Raw genomic sequence first — 23,311 nt, 5'->3', positions numbered from 1 at the left:
GGATTCCGAAGTGGTCTGGACTCTGGGTAAATCCCAGGGAAACGACACTATCGGATGGAAAGATGACGTCATTAGGCTTGAATACCAATGTCAACGGAGACATTGGCCTTGCGCACATAAGGCGGTGACCTGCGCACGGACTAAAATTTACCTGAGGATCCCTTCTGGGGTCCTAGGATGGTACGTAGACGTGTGCAATACGCAAATAGGAAAAGAACACACGTCTATGCTACCAAATTTAGACTTAAAAGTGAATATTTTTAACGAAAGTGATCGCAAAATGTTCAAGTTATTCGCAAATATTAATATAACCAACTTAATTAATGTGCAAAAGAAAATAAAGATAGTAATATTTCGAATATTTTATGTCGGAATCCGACAATACGCAATGAAATTATTACACATCGGAGTCAGACGACAAAACGTCGGGACCCGACAACATATAAAAAAAGTGTATGTCGGACGCCGACAAGGTGAAACATTTATAGTCGGAACCCAACAATATGCAGTGAACAAACATTTCGGATCCCGATGGTACATCATCGGGACCCGACAAAATAATAAAGTGAATGTCGGACTCCGACGCTTTATTACAAAGCCAGTCGGAGCCCGACACAAAAATAAAGTTAATTACGTCGGAACCTGACAAACCAAAATAACATATAAAAAGGAAGGAAGTGAAAAAACAATCAGTAGTGATACATACGCGACAGGGGTAACACCTATTAAAAAACATGAAAAGTTTTCGATACTCAATAAATATTTATTAATAAGAAAACCAATTAGACGCCGACAGAGTGAAACATTTAAGGTCGGAACCCGACAATATGCATCGATTAAATATTACAGATCCCGATGGTACATAATCGGGACCCGACAAAATAATAAAGTGAATGTCGGACTCCGACACTTTATTACAAAGCCAGTCGGAGCCCGACACAAAAATAAAGTTAATTACGTCGGAACCCGACAAACCAAAATAACATATAAAAAGGAAGGAAGTGAAAAAACAATCAGTAGTGATACATACGCGACAGGGGTAACACCTATTAAAAAACATGAAAAGTTTTCGATACGCAATAAATATTTACTAATAAAAAAACCAATTGGACGCCGACAGAGTGAAACATTTAAGGTCGGAATCCGACAATATGCAGCGATTAAATATACTAGTGCTATTTTTAGAATTAATAGCAACATATTTAAAACTTTTATATATGCAACTCATTATTTTAATTTCAGAGTAACAAATTACAGCACAGGAAGCAGCAAAATGGGAGAAAGACTAGATGTTACAATCATGAGAATGGATCTATGCAGTTCAGAGGAGGAACACATGAGAGGAGATTCAACGAATAAAGAAAATACACTAATTACAGAACAGCCATCGATTAAAGAAAATCCACCAATCAGAGGTAAAAACAATGAGAGGGAATTTCCAGAAACGGGAGGAAAATCCAAGAAATCTCTGTTTACTCCTATATTGGACAAGGAAGATTGGATCAAGAGAAGAAACTCAAGAGAGGAAGAGGAAGAAGGATCAGCCAACAAGGAATGGACAATATCACAAGATATGGATCAAGAACAAGAATGAATGAAGCAATACTTGATTCCAATGATAAGGGGGAATCAGAGAAGAACCGTAAGAGGAAGCTACTCCAGGAGAAGAGCGGGACCCAGGTGGGAAAAATAATCAACACCGAACATAAAAGAAGCAAGCTAGCAAAGATCATGGATCAGAGGGAGTTAAAGGATTGCAAAGAAGCATGTTGTACCAACCTAAGAGTAATCAGTAGAACGAAAAAGAAATGTAACTGCACAGTAATCACGACCACAGAAGCACTGGAGATGCCCTTCATAACACTACACAACAGGAAAGAAAAATACATTAAGAACAATCCTTGCCCAGTAGGCTCAATCTCTAGGAAGTCTACGATTAACCAAATTAAAAAGAAATTCCTGAGGGGGGATGGACCAATGATAAAGGAGTTCAAATGCAACAAGCTGAAGGACAAGGAAGTCAGAATACTGAGAATGTGGCATTATCTGGATAATACAGCATTTATTATCAAGCAGACAGGAACAAGGAATGATATAACCAAGCTATTCTCAGATACAGAGGAGCAAGAGGAGCTAGAGGTGGACGGGGAGCCCCCTGGATGGGACCCTGGAACTAAAAGATACACAGAGGGATGTACACCGAACCGTAAAGGAAAACATCACAAGTTACTGTTTTTTTTTCAGAACAAAATGGAATAGAAAGAAAAGAAACGAAAAGACAAAAAGAAGAAAGCATCCTAGGATGAAATCTACGAAAATAATGCTAACTAAAAGAGGTAAGCAAACATACCAGCTTTTAATTAGTCTAAGATCAGGAGATATCGAAACTAATCCAGGTCCGCCAAAAATACCGGAACCAATGATATTAGAGGAAGAAAAATTAAGCACAACATTAGAACTACCAGAAAAGGAACTCTATCAGATAAAAGATTTTAATTTTGAAGAATTTCTTATTAAACCACATGGTATAATAACAATAAAAAAAAGACTACACAATCACATATTCTCATGCCCTCCTTGTGGTGGGTTAAATAATTGCTTTAAGAAATTTCTAATATGCTACATTAAAAAACCGGTACCATTAAGTAATGCAATGATTGCTATAATAGTAGAATGCATACAATGCATGAGATGTGCATACTGTCTAAATACTACGCAATTCAGACCAAACAAATTTTTACCAAATGGTTTTATATGCAGCCAAGAATGCGAAAATCAATACATGAATGAATTTATCTGCAAATATTCAGACACGGAAAGACAGATTATCTTTCACCCAGAGCACAGAACAAGAGCGTTATGGATCAAACATCTAGGCCTAAGAACAATGAACAACATTGGAAGGGTACCAACATGTGGAGAACATTACTCCTACAGAACTTGCATAACGGATTGTCTTAATGTAAATGAAATTAAAAAATGGATATTGGATCCTAGCAATAACACAAAAGAAAGGAAGAAAAGAGCAAAAAAAAGGAATATACCTGCTATAAATGCAGATATTATCATAGAGCTTATCTTTAATATAGCAGGAGGGGCAAATTGTGCAGGAGAAAATTGTGCAAAAAATTTATGGTTGTTCAAAGGGGAATCAGAATATGACAATAAAACAGGACTGCAATACTGCTCACAAGTATGCTACCAATCAAGGAAAAAGAAAAAAGGATGCTGCCATAAAGAAAAAATACAAATCCTACAAAGCTGCATTATAGAAAAATATCATTTAAGTTATAAAAATTTATTTCAGGAACCGGTGGCAGGAGGTTCATCACTACTGGAGCAACTTAGGAACTACATCGATAAAAAGAAAGAAAACACAGGAAAAGAAAAAATAGAGGGAAGAATATTAGAAGGAACATCGAGAATGACCACCTGGAATATGCAAGGAGCAATCAACATCGACCAAGCAATAAACTACCTAAACACTGCCAAACCAGCAATACTTTGCTTACAAGAAGCAAAGTTAAAAGAAGAAAACTATCATCTATTCCAGAACAAAAACTACAGATCATTTCAAGACAGGGAGAGCGGAGACCTGGTGACATTTGTCAGAAAAGACATCAGAGCACAACTAATCAAGGACAAACATATAAAAGAAATATCTTACATGATCATCGAAATTCAAACAGAAGGAGAGAAGATCAACATTGCTAATATATATGCAAGAGATGGGAAGCTACATCACCGACAATTAAGATATCTGACTGAAAAATACCAAAACATCATAATCATGGGAGACTTGAATGCCAAACACAAGGAAATTCTGCAACATACCCAAATTACACAACATAACAGGAATGGTATACAACTAAAATTATACCTAGATGGAAAAGACAACCTGAACTCAACCCCAGCAAATGTCAGTGTTCACAACATCAATGATGTATCAGAATGGACACATACAACCAAAGATGGGAAATGGGCACAGATTGATTACATCATATTGCATCTAAGCATTACACACAAAATCATAGATACGCAATATGAATACATGCTGGTATCAGACCACCAAGGATTATCAACAAGAGCACCAGAACTCTTCCCAGAAACTCATACGCTATCTAAAATCAAATTTGTCCCAGACTGGAGAACATATGATGAATGGAAGTACAAATACATTACAGAAATGGAACTAGAAGCAGCAGTAACAACAGGAAACTGGCATGAACAAACATTAGAAAGAAAAATAGAAGTATTCACAAGTATACAGAAGATGGCGTTCAACAACTCTATAATGTACAAACAAGTATCAAACAGAGGAAACACTAAACCCAGATGGTTAATACAACTCATACAACTCAAGAGAAGATATCAAAATGGACTCAGGAAATTGGCCTCAGACACCAGGAAAAAAAGAGAAGAAGCCATCAACACCATCCTAGGAACACCACAACCTAACCTAAAGTTCCACTACAACCAAGAGACATTTTCATACTGGGAAACAAACCAAAAAAATTACAGAACAGAAATACACAGGCTCGCAAGAAAAATAAACAGAAGCATAATTAAAATCAAAAAAGAAAGCTGGGAGAAGGAACTCACAAAACTTGGAGAAACTGATATAAGGAAGGCTCCAAGAGAATTCTACTCTACCATGAAAAGACTAAGCGGTCTAGGAAGAAATTCAAATGGAATTAGAAAAATGGAATATAAAGAAACAACAGGCAACACAGAAGAAGGAATTGCAAACCTCATGGCAGACCATGCTCAAGACTCCTTCAAACCTCTAGAAGACGAACAGTTCAACTATTTTTATTTCCAAACAATCAAAGAAGAATGGGAGGCAGCACAAGTAGCACTGGATCAAGCTAAAGGAGAGATCACACTCAGCAACGACGCTAAAGAAGACAACTTCACCTGGGACATCGAATCAACGAATATAAAAAACAAAACGCACAAGGAAACAGAACAAGCCAACTATACTCCCAACCTCACAAAACATCAAAAAAAGAATTGGGAGATGAAATGCAGCAACAGCTACAAAAGAATCAAAGAACCATTACCACAAGCACCGAGACCCAACCTGAAAGTAGACAACGATTGGAACGAAACAAAAACACACAACTGCAGGAAAGGAAAGGAGGAATTAGAAAGAGTATACAAACCTTTTACGATAGAAGAGTTAAACAAAGTCATAAACAAAATGAAAAGGAAAGCTCCGGGTAACGACAATCTGGTCATTGATCAATTTAAGGACCTAGGATTTGGAGGGAAACAAAAACTCTTGGAGATAGCAAATGAAATCTATCAAAAAGGAATGTTTCCAGAACCATGGAAGCAGGCAATTGTAGTACCCATACTGAAGAAAGACAAACCAGCAAAAGACCCTTCGTCTTACAGAACTATATCTCTATTACCAGTAGGAGCAAAAATTGTGGAATCATTGGTACTCGGAAAAATAAGTCCATACTTAGACAAAAAAGGACTAATACCAGTCATACAAACAGGATTCAGAAAAGGAAAGAGTACCGGGATAAACCTGAAAAGAATGTATACTCACTCATACACCAGATCAATCAGAAGTACCCATCCAGAACCAACAATCATGGTATTCTTTGATGCAAAAAAAGCCTTTGACAGTGTCTGGCACACAGGGCTATTACACAAAGCCATGAGGGATGGACTACCAGGCATAATCATAAGATTCCTCAGAACCTGGTTACAAGATAGAACCATGAGGATCAGAATAGGAACCACCCTAAGTAGACAGATAAAAATGGAATCAGGAGTACCACAAGGATCTGTTCTGGCGCCAGAAGCATGGAATTATAACACAGGAGATATACCTACCACACTAACAGCACACAGCGACACAGCAGTTTATGCAGATGACACCTCATCAGCAACAACACACAGAGACCTCGACAAGCTAATAGAGCTTGCCCAAAAAGAAATATGGCAACTATCTGACTGGACAAAGAAAAAGAGAATCAAATTTGAGCCTACAAAAACGCATATGCTAGCAATACACAGCAAACCAGAGAAAAGAAGAGACATAAAGAACAACTCACTGTTTCTAGACAGAGAGAAAAAAGAAAAATTAGAATATACTGATCATGCTAAATTTTTAGGAGTAACTTTCTCAGAAACAGGTACATTTCATAAACATATAGCAGACAAACTTAAAATCTGCTATGGTAGAATCAAACAACTTTACAGATTTGCAAAGCATGTTAAAGGAAACACACTATATAAAGTATATAAGACATCCATAGAACCCATCATAGGTTATGGCACTGAAATATTGTGGGAAAATTTGTCTTGCAATACAATAAAAAAACTCAATGCACTAGAATTTACAGCAATCAAAACAAGCTATGGACTGGACAGACAAACACCGACAATTGACTGCCTTGATTATTTACAGGAAGGAGGAATTGCAGACAGACTGGAAAAAAGAAGACATAATTTTATGGAAAACAACAAGGATTCCATACTGATAAAACATGCAGAAACGCTCAAATACTCGGAAGGAAGAAGAATAAGAGTAAGAAATACTCACAGAGACAGAGCACTCAGGAAACAGGATGGAAAACCAATCTTCATCTGCACAAAGAGCACAAATTCTTCTCCAACGACTTTAAAGAAAACACCGAAAATGAAGACATCGATACAACAAAAGAAAAAGATGAAGAAGACAACAAAAATAAAGAAGGAAACACCAACAACGAAAAAAGAAACATCAACGATAAAAAAAGAAAAAATCTCAACACTGCGCAAAGAAACTCAGCCTTCCAGGAAGGAAACACAGCCAAATCTCCAACCAGATTCCCCAATCAGGAGATACCTCATGTAAGGTTCAGATGCAGACCTGGACATGAGAAAGGAGTACAGTTTGACCCTGGATGAAGAAACACTAACTCCTGAACTTACTGATGACGACCAAAAGTTCCTTTCCCCAGCTAAGCCTCCATTGGCACGTCACTCGCGAATGGAGGGAAGGCTGGGGTTTTTCGGAACATACGCCTTACAGACTAGTTACTCAACTGTGATTTAGATCTATTTTTTTTTTTTTATCAGTACAATTGTATTTTATATGTTAGTAATTTAGATTGTATGTCAATATTTAAGATGCCAGTAATTAGGCATAAAGAAATAAACGATAATCAATCAATCAATCAAGAGGCCAACAAAAGATACAATGGAACAAGACAAATAGTCATGAGATTAAAAACTTGTATCTACACTGGTAGGAGAATATTGCAATATAATAATGAAGTCAATTTTTTAAATTCAGTTTAATTGTTAACAAGCATTTTTCAACTTACAAGTTTACAAGAAATTAAAGAGAAGCTTTTTTAATTTGAATGATTTGATTCGTTCAATCAGCGTTTGTTAATGTTAATGACATCATTTTTGAATTTTTTGTTTGTTTATTAAAATGAGGCTGTTCTCTGGTCATAATAGAATAAATTATTTCTCCTGACTATTCTTCTCATGAAGGGATATTTTATTTAAATTGTATATACATTACNAATATATGGAATATGATTTAATATAAATAGATATTAACAGATATATTTGTACCAATAAAATGTGTCATGTTAAACCACCCACTTATTCAAGACCTTGAGAGATAGATATTATACATAAGAAGAGAGGTTTGGGTGAATTATGAACTGGTACTGGGAATGAAAGTGAAGTCTTGCATTAACCCTCAAAGATGGGGGGGGCAACGATTGATCTTGATTTCCCTAGGATTTATGTCTGGGATTGTAACGATATCAAGGGATTAAATGTTACAATAAAAAATCTTTAATTATTTCTAGAGGATATAGAACACATTCTAGACTTAAAATGCGTTTCCAACTTTGAACAAGTTCTTGATAATAAGAATGTGTTAACGATTTTAACCGTTCTTTTCAAGCAATTCCTGTTCCGTTCCGTTCTTTTACTTATCTTTATATATGTACATAGTTATACAACGAATATTTCTTGTGATTATATAATAATCAAATAATCAAAACAATATTAAATTTAATAATAAATGAATATAACAAAGCTAAAGAAAAAAATAGATAGCATTCAATTCAAACAAATTCAAGAGCTTCTTTTATTTGAAAATCAATTTTAAAACCCAAGTAACCATCTTAATCACTTTTTATTGTCATTTATTGTCAACTTTGACTGATAAATTACAATATTAAAAATAATGATTAACCTGATTTGTGTATGGTTCCCATCCTAGAATTGTAAGGTGTAGAGGGTTTAATCACAGTCACTGTAATTTATGTTTTAAAAGTTGTAGAAATGAGTTAAATTGCACTTCCAATTTCCTATTTACCCTAATCACCCTCTATTTTCTAATTGAAACCCAGTCCTTAAATTAAAATTGTTTTCCAGTTTATCTAAAATTGTTAGAAACACAAATTGCGCTTAGAGACTTCATTGAAAAAGATTGTTCCTTTAAGTCTAGTATATTTTCCATTCTTTTTAAGGTTTTCACTCATAAATGATCTAAATCTTATTAAAGACGTTAATATTTATTTAAAAACTTCAAATACATTAAAATGTGTTAAAATGCCACATTATTGTCTGATTTCATTTTATAGGTTTTGATATTTCTTTCTAAATGAATTTTTATTAATAATATCAAACACTAAAGTACTTCTAGTTCTAGAATAGACTTCTTCAATTGCTTAAGAAGAACATCATCAATCCCAGGGACGTCCTTACATTTACTAGCCTCATTGTTTTCATCAACCTAAATATAAAATTTTTTCTTTTGTTTAATTGATTAAAAAATTTGGAAGAAAATAATTTTTAAGACAAACAAAATTTGTGACAAATTTATATTCATAACTACATTAATAACTGTGATTGACTCTATGTTGCACCAAGAGAATGCCTACGCGATAATTCCTATTAGACCTGCGACTGACCGTTTCTTCAGAAAGAAATTATCAGGATTAACACTTTTCTAACTAGAAAAATGATGAATATATCTTCCACAATATTATTAAAGATTTCGGGGTACTTATTTAATTTGGGTATGTCCCTTTTTAAATGGAGTGTCACTTGAAAATGCAATTACAGTCTTTTTAAAATGTGCTGACAGAACACATTCTATAAACATGGTGTTCATAAAGGTTTCAAAAAGTTTGTTTTATAAAAATGGTCGTTTTTCTAAAAATCGGTGTTTCATTAACAATCGTTAATAATGACCCTTTGTTAACGATCATTAACAACCCTTCCTTAACGATTGTTAACAAAGAGAGGAAACTGACCCGAATGGCATCTGTACTTATCATTTCTAAGAAGTTTTAGCTCCCTGCAACATTTTAACTTCATGTAAGACGATATTCAATAAAGTTGCATGTAATTTTTTTTCTCCAAAAACGGTCATTTTTATAAAGTTTGTTGTTTCGTTAACGCTTGTTAATGACAACCCTTTGTTAAAGATTGTTAACAAAAACCTTTTGTTAACAATAATCAAAATAATTGTCAATACATTTTTTTTTCAAAGACAATCGTTTTATTCAAAAGAGATCGATTTAAAAAACAATTCTATAAAAACGGTCACAAATCGTTTTTAAAAAAACTATCATTTTCTGAAACGATCGATATTTATTTTCTGAAAGTTTAAAAGGAGTGAGTTGTTTTTAAAAAGGTTGTTTTTTCCAAAAACGAAATGATTGTTTAATGATCATTTTAAGAAACGATTAACAACCCTATGTATATTAAAAGTTATATTCGTCAGATGAAAAAATTGACCCTGTCAACATTGTTGAAGTGACAAAGAAATGTTACCTTAGCAAGAGCTTGTTCAACCTGTTGCAAAAGTTGTTCAGGTGTCCAACTGTTCAATTCAAATATTTCAAAGGTTTCAAATATACTCTGCAATTTCATCTCAGTGCCCTTGGTAAGCAGGAAATAAATATTTGAAACTTATGTTGAAATATGCAACTATTTTTCTAAGACACTTTTTGGGAAAAAGCTTATACATTTATCATCTGCATTTTTTGTCCATAAATATAGGAAAACATAATATTTCATATATTTTTGTAATTATGTAATTATAGCTAAACGGCTTAATTTTGAAAATCTGAAAAAAATTTTTATGTTGGGCATTATCTATAGGTTTGGTGTAAACTGCCCCAAAATCAAAATTTGGGTTATATGTCAATATTTCCATGCGTCTGTACATTAACACAGAATCTTTTCTTTTATTTGTGACAATCCTGAATCAAAATAAACTCACACTTGATAAAAATTTCAGGACTGCAGGACAAAAATGAAATTATTTAGCAAAATCATGTGTTTCTGTGCTGCACAAAAAAGCATGAAAATCACACTTGATTTCATTCCAATCTATCAACTTTGTTAAAAACTTTGATTTCATTTCATAAATATGATTTTATTTACCAAAATCATGGGTTTCTGCGCCATACAAAAAAGCATGAAAATCACACTTGATAAAAAATTCAGGACTGAAAGCAAAAAGTTGCTAAAAAATCAGAAAACCAGAAGTTGAAAGCAAAAAAGTTGTTGAAAATCTGAAAACCAGCAGAAGAAAGTAAAAAAGTGGCTGAAAGATTTGAAAACAGTTGAAAGCAAAAAAGTTATTGAAAAATCTGTAAACCAGCAGTTAAAAGCAAAAAAAGTTGCTTAAAAATCTGAAAATGGTTGAAAGCAAAAAAATTGTTGAAAAATCTGAAAACCAGCGGTTGAAAGTAAAAAAGTTGCTGAAAAATCTTAAAACCATCGTGGAGTTTAAAGTAAAAAAATTGCTGAAAAAAGGTGCATTTCTTATTTTTTGAACTGCATAGAGTCTAGGCTAGATCTCAACCGCTCGTTCAACCGCTCCCACTGAGTTTTTTTCTCCAAAGTATATATCATTCCTAATTTTTGGAAAAATGCATGGAAATAAATTTTAAGAACAATGTTATGGAACTGCCAGGTTTAGGTACTTATCAGAATCTTTGCCACAAGCTTAAATTTTCTAATCTTTATATCTTTACAACCTGAGTCTATAACTAAAGAATGCACAAAATTTCCGAATAAAAATGAGTTGAGACTTAAATTTAATCATGAGCTGTTCTGTTTCATAATTTCAATTTGATCATGTAATTGTACCACTAACAAAGTTCAAAATATATTTCGGATTACACGCTGAAGTTAGTTAGTTCAGATAACCGAGGAAAACATTTTAAAACTTTGGACGTCAGATTAAATCATTTTCATAAATGGAAATGTTGCGTAATAGAATGCATGATTTCCAGGTTTAAATTTTTACTTGACAAAATCGATGAGTTAAATATTCAACCTCAGACTCTGATGGTGTGAACATCTGATATTTAAAATTTTATTTATTTGATTTTACAGAATTATCAAAGGTCTAAGACTTTTGGTTAAAATATAGAGATTAGATAATTAGAATTTGTGGCAAAGACTCAATTCTTTTGCAAAATTTTTGGTTCTATAACTATAAAATGGCATTATGCAAAAAATGATGATTTTTTTTTCATGTACATTTTTGAATAAACTGCATGAATTACATAAATTTTTCAATGTGTACCAAAATTGTAATGCAGTTACTAACAATTTGCTCCTTAAGTTTTGTTTATCTCCTTAGTTATAAATATAAATTCTAGGTAACCTTTCCTCAAAGAAATTCAAAGATGAAAATAAAAAGTATTAAGCACCCAACACCAGTTACAGAAACAATATACTGTAAAGGTGACCTGGATAGAGGTTTCATTTTCTGAAAATAAAAAACGAACTACATTAGAAATATATAAAATTATTTAACACAATTTTACTTTTATCCAATTTGCGATCAAATAATTTGATAAACTTTCAAACCTTTGATAAAAATTTCTGATCCTGTTTTTTACCTAATAATTCTTTAATTAATTCTTAAATTACAAAATTAATCGTATTATTATGTTTTTTGAAATTATTTCATGCTCTTAATAAGAAGAAAAAAATAGTCTTAAATTAAATACAATTTATTAAATTAAATGTAACAAAAATCTGAGCTTTGAACCTGTTCAAAAAAGCAAGATATCAGATAAAAGCTTTTTAAATGTTTTTGAATTGATTCATTTAATAAAATTTTAATAAAAATAAACTTGCCGGGTTGAGAGCTGATATACTTCTGACTATATTTGGAAAAAATGATAATCTTGATCCATGATGAATAGTTATAAACTTGCCTGGCTCTGTCTAAAACCATCTGTAATATTTTATTCTGAATCTGAAGTAAAAATTGGTCTTTGCAAGGTATGAACAACTACAGGTAGTTTCTGCCATTCCTGTTCCTTCAAGACGGTTTTCTCACCTCTAGTCAAGGCTGTTCTTATATATCAACGATGATTGACAGAACCACTCTCTGGCCAGAAGCAGTTCCTTTGTCCTCCATCTCTATTGAGGCTTGCGTGAGAGCTTTCATCTCAACCTGGATTTCTGTCAACTCTAACTTCAGACAGAGGAGCACAGTTCACATCCTCCATCTGGACCAGAGTCTGTCGGTTCCTGGGTATCTCAACCTCTTGAACAACAAGTTTCCATCCACAATCAAATGGTATGATAGAGCGTTTCACAGATCCCTTTAGTCTTCTCTCCAAGCCAGAGCTGCTGACTCCGACTGGGGCTCACACCTGCCTCTGGTTTTGTTGGGACTCAGTTCTGTTCCCAAGGAAGACACAGGTTTCCCCATCTCAGAGGTAGTGTACAGTTTTGCTCTGACGATCCCTGGTGAATTCCTAGACACCCCAGAGCTTCCAAGTTCTCAATTTGTCAGCAAAATAGAGAAGGTAATAAATAGTTGGTTTTTCTACTCCTCCGCCTCATCATGCCCAACATTTGCCTCCAGCTGAAATCCCTACTGCCCTTAAGACTGCAAAGTTTGTGTTTGTAAGAGAAGATGCCAGCAAACAACTTTCACTCGCTCCTCTGTATCGGGTCCTTATCTGGTTGTGGAGCGGCAGAGAAAGTTTCTTTGCCTCCAGATTGGTACTAAGGTAGATGCTGTTTCTCTGGACCATTTAAAACCAGTGTTTTCTGACTTTCCAGTGGTTCCTGTGGCTCCTCCGCCTAGAGGATGTCCTCCTCTTCAACCAGCAAAACAGCCTCCTGACCCATCCTCCGCTGTGAAAAAGTCTGTGGTGTTCCTAATCAAACCTGAAGTTATACCAAGACGGAACCATCACAGACATGCCAGAGTAAGAAGTTCCTGCTCCTCCGGATGTGAAGGCGTGGCAAGCTGGGGGTTATTCCTGCCATCTATGTACAATTTATTTTTTTTTAATTTGCAAAATAAGATCCTTATCAGTTAATAAAATATTTATTTAGACTCGTCGTCTTTTTAACTGAGTGTAGCTAAATCCATTCACTTATTTAAAAAATAAAATGTGGAAACTTAGATACTGTATATGATTTAGCAGTTAATTTCACTGACTTAATTTGTAATATGAAACTGAGTTTTGTTTTGAACTGCAAATTTTACTCAAAAGTTTTGTCTTGAAGAGGGTTTAAAACACATTTTATAATTTTGAGTTCAGAAATTACTTTTTTTCTTGGTCTTTAAAGTTAAGTTGTTAATGCCTTAATTAACAAATTTTACTCTAGGTATGGGTCAGAATATACAAACCCTATATGTGTGCACATTTTTGATCTCAGTGGACCAAGTGTTAGTATTGGAACTAATGTTTCCTGGACAGAGATCAGGCCTTGAATGTCCAAGGTGTACTGGTTAGGATAAATATAGCAGAAGAAGGTTTTAGATAAAACAGTTTTGCCCTCAGATTTCTAATTAAAGATTTAGAATAAGTCTACATAACTTACCAAAAATAAGAAGAAGAAATGTCGAAACAATGGCTCGCCTGGAAGGTGTAAAGTAAAACATGGAATTATGATTAGAATTAAAAATTCACTGATATATTAAGAAACATACATTGCAATTTGTTTATTTTTGTACCATAAATTTCTTAGGAATCAGACAGTGTGTATTGCAGGCTGCAGTCTGGTTCTTGTAGTAAGGGAAATGGTATACAGCAAGTTAATTCAAATATTGCTACAAATTGTTTTCAATTACAGTTTCTTTTTTTATTTCTTTTTTTTTGAGCCATTACTGAAGGTGATTTTTATTTAACCCTGTAAAGGCTAGGGGGTCTAAATCTATGTACAGGGGGGGTGGCGTCCTGCACCTCCCCCAAGAAATGACATTGGAGAAAAGGCATACAGTTGTAATGCATGTTTATAGCCCAATTTTTCAAGGCCAGCTTAATGAAAAAAAAATTTGACCGATAACTTTAGTAGTTTGAGTGCTAGGGAGGGCTGAAACAATACCAAAAAAGGGTAAGAAAAATAAAAAAAAATATTTTGTTTTGTTTTTAACAAATATCAAAGTCTGACTCATGTCTCTGTCTCCATTTTTTAAGGGCTTTTCAAAAATATAGTTTTTAAATCTGTAGCTTTAGTCACAAACAAGATATTTTAGATTTTTTTTAACAAAGCAGACTATTAATTTTAAAAAAAATTTTAAATCAATATTCATCAAAAGTCACAAGGTGATAGTGTCAACCATGAGAGTGCTATTGAAAAAAACTACAGGAGGGGGCGCCAAATGTCCCCCCCCCCCACCTCTGTTTAGGGACAAATCGGGATATAAAATAAAAATAAATATCATAATTCCAAGATTTACTTAACATGGTTGAATCTGAAACAATAAATAATTCAGCTTCAAATTCTTTAAAAATGGTAGCATGTTTTTAAACTCCCAAAACTCCAAGTATGACAAACTTCTTAAAAACCTAACATTTTTGACATATAACTTGAAAATCATAAAATAATAAACGTTTAAAACTCCAAAAAATTTTGATAGAAACCTTAATTTTTTAATTTGTAAACTATGCAATTTTGGTTAGTTGGTTTCTAAATGATCAAAAAAAGTTTTAATTCCAAGAAATATGATTTTCAAAATTAATTAAACTAATATGACTTTTCTGTTACATATTTACAGAAGCTCTAGGCTTTCTAGAGCAAAGATGGTAATGACCTCTTTGTGTGCAGATGTGTTAGATCTTCAGCTATTGCTTTAAGGACATTTAGAATAAACTCAGTAGTGTGCATGAATGATAAGGTGCATGCAAAAAATACAAAATACAATCTTTGCATAGAAATTCTGAATCTTTAAAGTAAAAATTGGTCTTTGCAAGGTATGAACAACTACAGGTATGGACGAAAGGAAAACAAGTTATTTGGCAGGCAAAAATTGTCACAGAAATTAATTCTTCAGCAGTCCAAATATCTCACAGATAAATATTCACTATTCCTACAGCCCATACCTTTAGTCTAAATACATTTGGTCTGTGTATGTTGTTTATTATATCTGTAGAGGAAAGAATATTCCGTTATCAAAGAAAGTCTAAAAGTCTGATATTTAGAGCAAAAGTGTGGAGGAGGATTGCTTTTATTTATTTATTAGACAGCTAAATCTCGCCAGGATGTTGTCTCCTCCTTCCATATTTGAAATCCTAATATCTAAAAAAATATGATTAAGTGAAGAAACTATACATGTTACTTTTTTCCTACTGTCCTATTTCAAGCTATTTCAAACCTTGAGGAAAAAAACTTAAAATTGCTATCAAATAGAGCGAATAGAGCTGTATAAAGAATCTAGTCAGTAATTAGTTTGAAATGTCAATTTCATCTTGAGTATGTCCAAACAGTAACAGAATGAAACATTTTGCAAAAAAATGCAAAAATTCACATTTCACATTCAAAAACTTTTTTTCAAAATTTTGCAAAATGAATGAAGCAAAAAATACAAAAACAAATATTATTAGGAAGAGTTTGCATTTTGAGAAAATATGTTAGCAAATTTTGTTTTGCAAAATTTCACTATTAGCATTTTTCTTTTATTTTTGCAAAAAAAATGAAATTTTGTGAAAAAGTTTGCAAAATGCGAACAAATATTTTAACATTTTTTCGCGAACCGTTTTGTTTGCTGCATACCCTAGTTTAAACTGGACAAGAAAAGGACAATTGTTTCAAAAATTTTGATCCTGATGATTTGCTGGGTGCAAAGTAAAAAAATGAACCTCCTTTTTTATTTAAAGCTGTATTTTGTTTTATAGCATTTTTTTTTTTAAATCCAAATTTTTTCGCCAAATTTTTGCATTTTCTGTTTTACTAATATATTACATTTTTTTGCAAACCCTAGTTTAAACTGGATCAAATCTTGTGCAAACTGTAAGTCAAATTGTACTTTTTTATAGAATTTCCAGTTTTTTGCATTAAGTGAAAACAAAACAGAACTTTATTTTCATAAGAAGATGGTTCCAGAAGGCTATATTTTGAAAATAATTACAACAAATTATTTAATAACAGCAAGGAAAACTTCATGACAATAAAGATATACAAAAGATCTATGATACATATGTTTTAATTCTCTTTTGCTAAAATATAGCTTAGAGAATTAAATAATAGGATAGTTGTATAACTACAATTCTATAGAAATGCAGCAATTAAAATGAAAATTAAAATAATAATTTTATTAAAAGGCTGACCTTGGCTTAAAACTTTACGATAAGGTCTTCTTTCCCAATCATGAATAAGAACAACTCCATTATCTTCCAACAGGTCATTTCTAAAAGTAAACAAAATTTTACATTAATGTTAAGCTGTTATTCTGTTAGTAATGTTGTGAATTAAGGTTGGAATATAAATAGAACCAATGTAAATAGTTTAGGGACCGTGTACCCCTGCTTGATGAATGTTACATTTTCATAAGCTATAAAAGAAACCCATGCTGTGCGGGGTCATGGAAACTCCTGCCTTTAATCAGAAAGACAGACTGAGAGATTATAGGAATGAAGCCAAAAATAGGCAGATGCCAAGTTGATATGACGATTTCCTGCACCAGCGGCAGGAAGAAATCTGTCATGATGTATGATAAGTCTTCATCAAACAGGAGGTGGAGGAGGTTTCATGCACAGTACATTTGCTGTTGGAGGCAGATGTAAGATTGACATGTTTTAATGGCTGTAATCTAGTATATGCTAAAAATTCAAGACAACAACTCATATTGTCAAATATTCAGCAATACGGTTTTACAATTTGTTATTATTATTTATACAAACACGAATAAAAATAATAAAATATTATACGATCAATATGCATGAATAATAATCAAGGTGGGGGAGGATCTCCAGGGCAACCTATTATTCAGGGAGTTGGTGCTCAACTGCTTATTTTCCCCAAGCTTCACTCCACCCTAGCCTAGATCATAACCCTAGCTTCCCGGGAGCTGGCCGGCCACCTCCCCAGCGCCTGGGCCTCTGGAATAACGGAACATTCGGCGTCGCTTGGGTTATTTATAGAATTATCATATAAACACAAATAAATCCGTTAGGTCTGTACAAGGGATGGAAAGAGGGGGGGGGAGCAAAGCCCCCCTTGATTGCAGGAAAGATCAACAAATCACTTTCCCGCTACAGTAGGTTTACCATAAGTATCCTTTTTGTTATGTTTAAACTGTAAATATATTGTGTGTGCAATAATGTGTAATTATTTGTTACAGTCAGGTTTTTATTTAAAGTCTTTACTATCCTAGTTGTACTTGGCCTTTTCTATTTTAATTAAAACTTAAGCATCCTTTGTTAATGATCGTTAACAAAGACCCTTTGTTAATGATCGTTAACAACAACCCTTTGTTAACAATTGTTAACAACAACCCTTTGTAAACGATTGATAATGACAACCCTTTGTTAAGGATCGTTATCGACAACCCTTCATTAACGATTGTTAACCGCGACCCTTTGTCAACGACGACCCTTCCTTAAGGAGCGTTAACATAATTGTCACTAAAATTTGTTTTCAAAAATGATCGGTTTTTAAAAAACATTCGTATAAAAAACGGTCACAAATCGTTTTAATAAAAATGATCATTTTCTAAAACGATCGCTATTTGTTTTCTAAAAGTTCAATACAAGTGGATCGTTTTTAAAAATGATCGTTTTTTCCAAAAACGGACCGATTGTTTTTGAAAACGAAACAAAAAATGATTGTTTATCGATCGTTTACATAAACGATTAACAACCCTAGTTGTAATGGACAAACTGTTTGACCTTCTGAAATCAAAAATACTGAAGTAAATGATGATATTGAAAAACAATAGTTTTTCCAAATGTTTTCTTAAGTAAATTTGAACTTAATAAGTTTTAATCTCAAATGTGATCAAAAGTTCATGGTTAACAATTAGTAAGGAAAGTACAAATGTTATTGAATGTACTTTTATTAACAATGGTTAACAAAAGTCTAAAGCCAACTTTTAGTCTTTTTTTAACACAGATATTGCCACCTGATAATACTGAGGGCAGCATCTACTCTTGCTCTCCCATCATCCATTATTAATCCAAATTTTTCCCCAAGACTTCCTGGAAACTCTATATATTCTCTAAAAATAAGTACTTAGTTATAAAAGGTTTAGTGATCAAATAATTCTTAGGAATCTATAATAATCAAATAATTAAAACCAATATTAGTTATGATAATCAATAAATATAACAATGTGAAAAATAGAAATAGATAACATTCAATACGAACAAATTCATAAGTTTCTTTTATTTAAAAATCAATTTTAAAACCCATGTAGCCATCTTAATCTCCTTTTATTGAAATTTATTGTCAACTTTGACTGATTAATTACAATATTAAAAATAATGATTAACCTGAATTGTGCATAGTTCCCATCATTATGTATCTTAGAATTGTAAGGTGTAGAGGGTTTAATTACAGTCACTGTAACAACTTCTCTACACATAGAAATAGGCACTTCCAATTTTCTAGTTAACCGAAACATTCTCTATTTTCTAATTGTAACCCAGTCCTCCAATTTAAATTTTTTTTCCAGTTTTACTAAAATTGCTAGAAACACAAATTGATAAATCATTCTTATTAATGATGTAAATGTTTATTTAAAAACATCAAACACATTAAAATGTATTTTTTAAAAATGATTTTACAAAATTTTACTTGTGTGATTTATTTTGTAAATTCTCTTTAACTATCTTCGCCCAAGCAGGATCATGGTCAATACATCTCCATTTTTTCACAAAGCTAAAAAGTAATCATTAAAATACTGTATTAAGTACACATTTTTAGCACTCCTTTAAACGCTCTAGCAGGTCTAAACAACTTTACTTTACAAAAAGGTATTATAAAAGAGAGCGGAAGAGCATCATGGCACCCAACCCCTCTAGTTATTTTCTTTGACTATATCACTTTCAAATAATGTAATACAATAATTATCTTTATAATAAAACAATACATTTGTATATATGCTCCAAATGGCTGGACAAAATGAGCTGTTTTTTTCAGAGAACCCAGTTCCCAATTTTTTTTTGCTTCCACGCCCAATGCTGGGCACTTCAGCTAGTATTATATGAANGGCTAGGATTCAATCTTGATCTACAAATGTCATCCCTCTTAACCATGCTTTTAATTAAACGCAGCAGTGAAGTCTTCCTCACCTCGCACACTCAAAGGTTGGAGTTCAGCGTCTGCCTATATAATTAACTGAATTTAAATAATCCTAACTTGTTAGCCATAAATCTTAATTACTATATATTATTTGTTTAAGTACACTGCCACTTATCTATAATATATCTTGTGAACAGTTCATTACATTTTATTCTTAACACATATTTAATCATAATTATTAATTATTATGATTTCTTTTCTAAAAGGATTGTTTTTTACATTTTTGTCTAATTTATCTGTTTATTGTTCATTAATTTTAATAAAAGACAGCATTGTTTACAGAAAATTTTGTTCATTCACAAAAAATAGACCCATCTACACTTTTTAGTACTCTCAAAATAAGCAACATTTCATGAAATTATATCTATATAATTTAATCATTAAAGGGAGTGACTGGCTATGTAAGGTAGTTGAACTGAGTATACAGTATTGTCGAAAGCTTCTTGAGGCTTCATTTGAGACATATAAAACATTTAAAGTAGTGTTTTAAGGTAATTGTTCAGCATTTTGAAACAGAATTTGGAAGGTTAAAACTATTCTATGAGATAAACTAAATGTTTGGATTAGGACATAGAAATAAGTATTATTGTTTATGTTAAGCAATTTCATGAGCTCATCTTTAGTCACTGTGGGATAGATTTCCCCTTGTCTGTAATGTTGGGTCACTCTCTTTTTGGGATCACTCTCTTTAGCTTGAATCCAATTGTTCCCGTTCTCGTCAGACCCATGCTTGAAAAGGTTTCCTTGTTTCTTTAGCTGTCTTATTTCATACATTAAGGAACTTCTTCTTTGTCGTCATCTGGAAGTTTATGAACAGCTTGAATTCCTTGTTTCCTCCAGTCTTGATTCCAGACAAAAGTCGATTCCAGGCTGAAGTTGGGCCTCTTTGCCATATCTTAAGCAATACTGATCCATTTGGGAGCATATGACAGGCTTGAATATCTCCTTCAGGTATCTCTACTTTGTATATTGTTTTACAAGCTCGATGCAATGAGCAGAAATGGAGCTGCTACCGAACTGTTCATCAGTTTTGATGATGGATGGACTGCCAGGTTTTGGTTTTAGACAGGAAAGGATGAGGTTTCCATTTAATTGACGCTGCTTTGATTCATCTAGGTCGTCCTTGCATTTTCTAAGCTGGTTTTTATCTCCTTCTCTTCTTGCTTCTGTTGTTTGAGCTCTGATATCTCCTTGCTCAGTATAACCACAATTTCAACTAAATGGTTTATAATTGTACCAAAACTAGATTTTTCAGGTTGTATATCAGTCTCAGAACCAATTTCTAGATCAGACAGGTTTTTGAGAATAGAATCTAGGGCAGCAATTTCTTTTTCTGGGTGATTTTCTGACTTGTTATTTTCCTTGGAGTTAGTTGCCCTTGGAGGTTTTTCAAGGTTTGCATTTTTCCTACCAGCCATTTTATACACCCTGTATAAATTGTTGACTGAACTATCTATACATGAACTTATAGATAATTAGTGCCAGATGACCGGGCGCACACTCACGTCTTGTCACAGTGAAGGGTAAGAACTAAGATATGAAGCATGAACACAAGCATTCTTTTTAACAGCATGCCAAACATACTAGATAACAGATCAATTACAAGATTGTAAATTGTCCACAATGGCAAAAAAAGGTTGTCACTCTTGCAGATAGAACATTTTTGACTCTATCATTGTTAAATTTTTCGACTTTAATGGAATATTGATTTAAAGGATTTTTTTGTAAAAAAATAAGTTTTTGTCACAAAATCTACAGACCTTAAAACTACATTTTTAAAAGCCCTTGAAAAACAAATGTATAAACAATACATGTGTCGCATTTTTTTTTACATTTTTTGAACCCTTTTCTTGCATTTTTTAACCCACCCTACACCCAAACTATTTAAGATAGTAGTCTATTTTTTTTCAATTAGCTGGGCTTGAAAAGTTGGGCTATGATAATTAGGGATATTACCATTTTCACTTTTTTTTAAATGAAACGAATATACGATCAATTTTAAAAACAATCTTTTTCAAACGATCTTTTTAATGAAACTTGTTGTTTCGTTCACAAGAGAGGAAAACGACCTGAAGTGCATCTGTTCTTATCATTGAGTAGTTTCTATATAAAATATCAAGAAGTTTTAGCTCCCCCACAACTGTTTAACTTCGTGTAAGATGACATTCAATAAAGTTTCACATAATTTTTATTTCAGAAATGTTCTTTTTTCCATAAACAACCGTTTTAATAAAGTTCATTGTTTCATTAATGATCCTTAATGACAACCCTTTGTTAATGGTCATTAACAACGACCCTTTGTTAATGATCATTAACTTAATTGTCAATAAACATTTTTTTTCAAATATAATTGTTTTTCAAATGCAATTGCTTTTTAAAAAACAATTGTATAAAACACGGTTTTAAATCATTTTTATAAAAACGATCATTTTTGTTCTGAAAAAAAAAGTTCAAAACAAAACAATCCTTCTTGAAAACGATTGAAAAACAAAACAAAAACGACAGTTTAGCCATCGTTTAAAAAAAAAATGATTAACAACCCTGATGATAATGCAGTTAAGGTTACCACGAAACAGTCAATTCTCTTGCACAACAGTTGCGTGGTTTTCCAAAAAATGACTTTTTTGCATGAAATTAGGCATCATTTTTGTATCGATACGAAACCAGTTTTGCACGAAATTGTGCATTCATTCAAAATTAATAATTTTTTTTCACACTCAATTTCACATGATTACAAAAATTAAGTAAGAATTTTTTCATGATATAGCACATGAATACAGGTCATTTTTGCATGTAATTTTGCAATGCCCATGAATATAAAAAAATTGGAATAAAGCAATATTTGTTGCATGTCATATAGTGCATAAATATGAATGATTTTAATATTTGGACAATATGGTGTGAATTAGTTTCAGTAAACAACTTCCATCTAACCCTGCTCATCTCAAAGTTCAGACTGGACTGATTATGATTATTAATTAGTGAATAACTAGCTTGGTTACTATACTTGAGATTGATTGAAGGTAAAGGCTGAGCGAGCTGGAGTATAACTCAAGCCTTAAATAACAAAATGCTCAAAATAACGAAATAACAATAGCAATTATTGTTCAAAAATTTTGACTAGATCCCTAAATGTAGTTCAACTTAAAACCTATACCCTTTCTAGATTCTGACCTTCCAGCCTTTATATGGTTAACATGTCATCAGTTTGTTATAATTTAATCCAGTTATTAAATTCAGTTTGAACTAAATCTAACAACAGATAATTGTAGTTTCCTTGGAAATCACATAAAGAGCTATATATTTACAAGTAAAAATCTTTTTTTTTCCTTTTCAATACACAAATCTATTTAATTATCATAAATTAGAGGATATTTCTATTGGTTCCTGAGTAAGAGGATGTTAGTCATCTCCCACTTTCCAGCTGTTAGACATCTGTAATATTTGTTATGGAACTCAAAATCTTGTTTAATCTTAAGATAAAAACTATTTTTTATTTATATGAAACAAAGTAGCTAATTTGTATATTTATCTTTAAATAGCAATATCAAATATAACAAATTTGTAATAGCTTTTTCAAATTTATTTTTGTAAGCTTATAAATTTGATTAAAAACCTATTGTTACATGGTAATAATGTCTAATGAAAGGTTCTTAGTAATTTGTTACACCTTACAACATTTAAGGCCATGATTGATATCTAAACATTGTTTAAATCTAGATGTGGGAAAACAATTTTATGATATTACTGGTATCTCAAACTT

General features: G+C 32.5%; 1 protein-coding gene and 1 long non-coding RNA gene across 3 annotated transcripts; one reads left to right on the top strand and one right to left on the bottom strand.

Annotated features, from left to right (window-relative positions):
- Window positions 1-8,188: 8,188 nt before the first annotated feature.
- On the bottom strand, window positions 8,189-10,453 carry LOC111715447 (uncharacterized). Of its 2 annotated transcripts, XR_002768229.1 has the most exons (3): window positions 9,811-10,453; window positions 8,669-8,764; window positions 8,189-8,281 (listed from the first exon to the last, which is right to left on the bottom strand). It is a non-coding gene; the product is annotated as an uncharacterized LOC111715447 (long non-coding RNA). The 2 variants fall into 2 exon arrangements; XR_002768228.1 differs by lacking the exon at window positions 8,189-8,281 and having other exon boundaries at window positions 8,528-8,764; window positions 9,811-10,444.
- Window positions 10,454-12,374: 1,921 nt separating this feature from the next.
- Window positions 12,375-13,738, top strand: LOC111715449 (uncharacterized). Its single transcript, XM_023490773.1, has 4 exons — window positions 12,375-12,541; window positions 12,635-12,818; window positions 12,924-13,273; window positions 13,633-13,738. The coding sequence occupies exons 1-4, from the start codon at window positions 12,375-12,377 to the stop codon at window positions 13,736-13,738; spliced, it is 807 nt and encodes a 268-aa protein (XP_023346541.1).
- The last annotated feature ends 9,573 nt before the right edge of the window (window positions 13,739-23,311 follow it).

The sequence above is a fragment of the Eurytemora carolleeae genome, unplaced genomic scaffold (assembly GCF_000591075.1).
Source record: "Eurytemora carolleeae unplaced genomic scaffold, Eaff_2.0 scaffold1788, whole genome shotgun sequence".
Lineage (NCBI taxonomy): Eukaryota > Metazoa > Arthropoda > Copepoda > Calanoida > Temoridae > Eurytemora > Eurytemora carolleeae.
The sequence above is the reverse complement of the archived record's forward strand: the minus strand, read 5'-3'. Positions and strand labels throughout refer to the sequence as shown.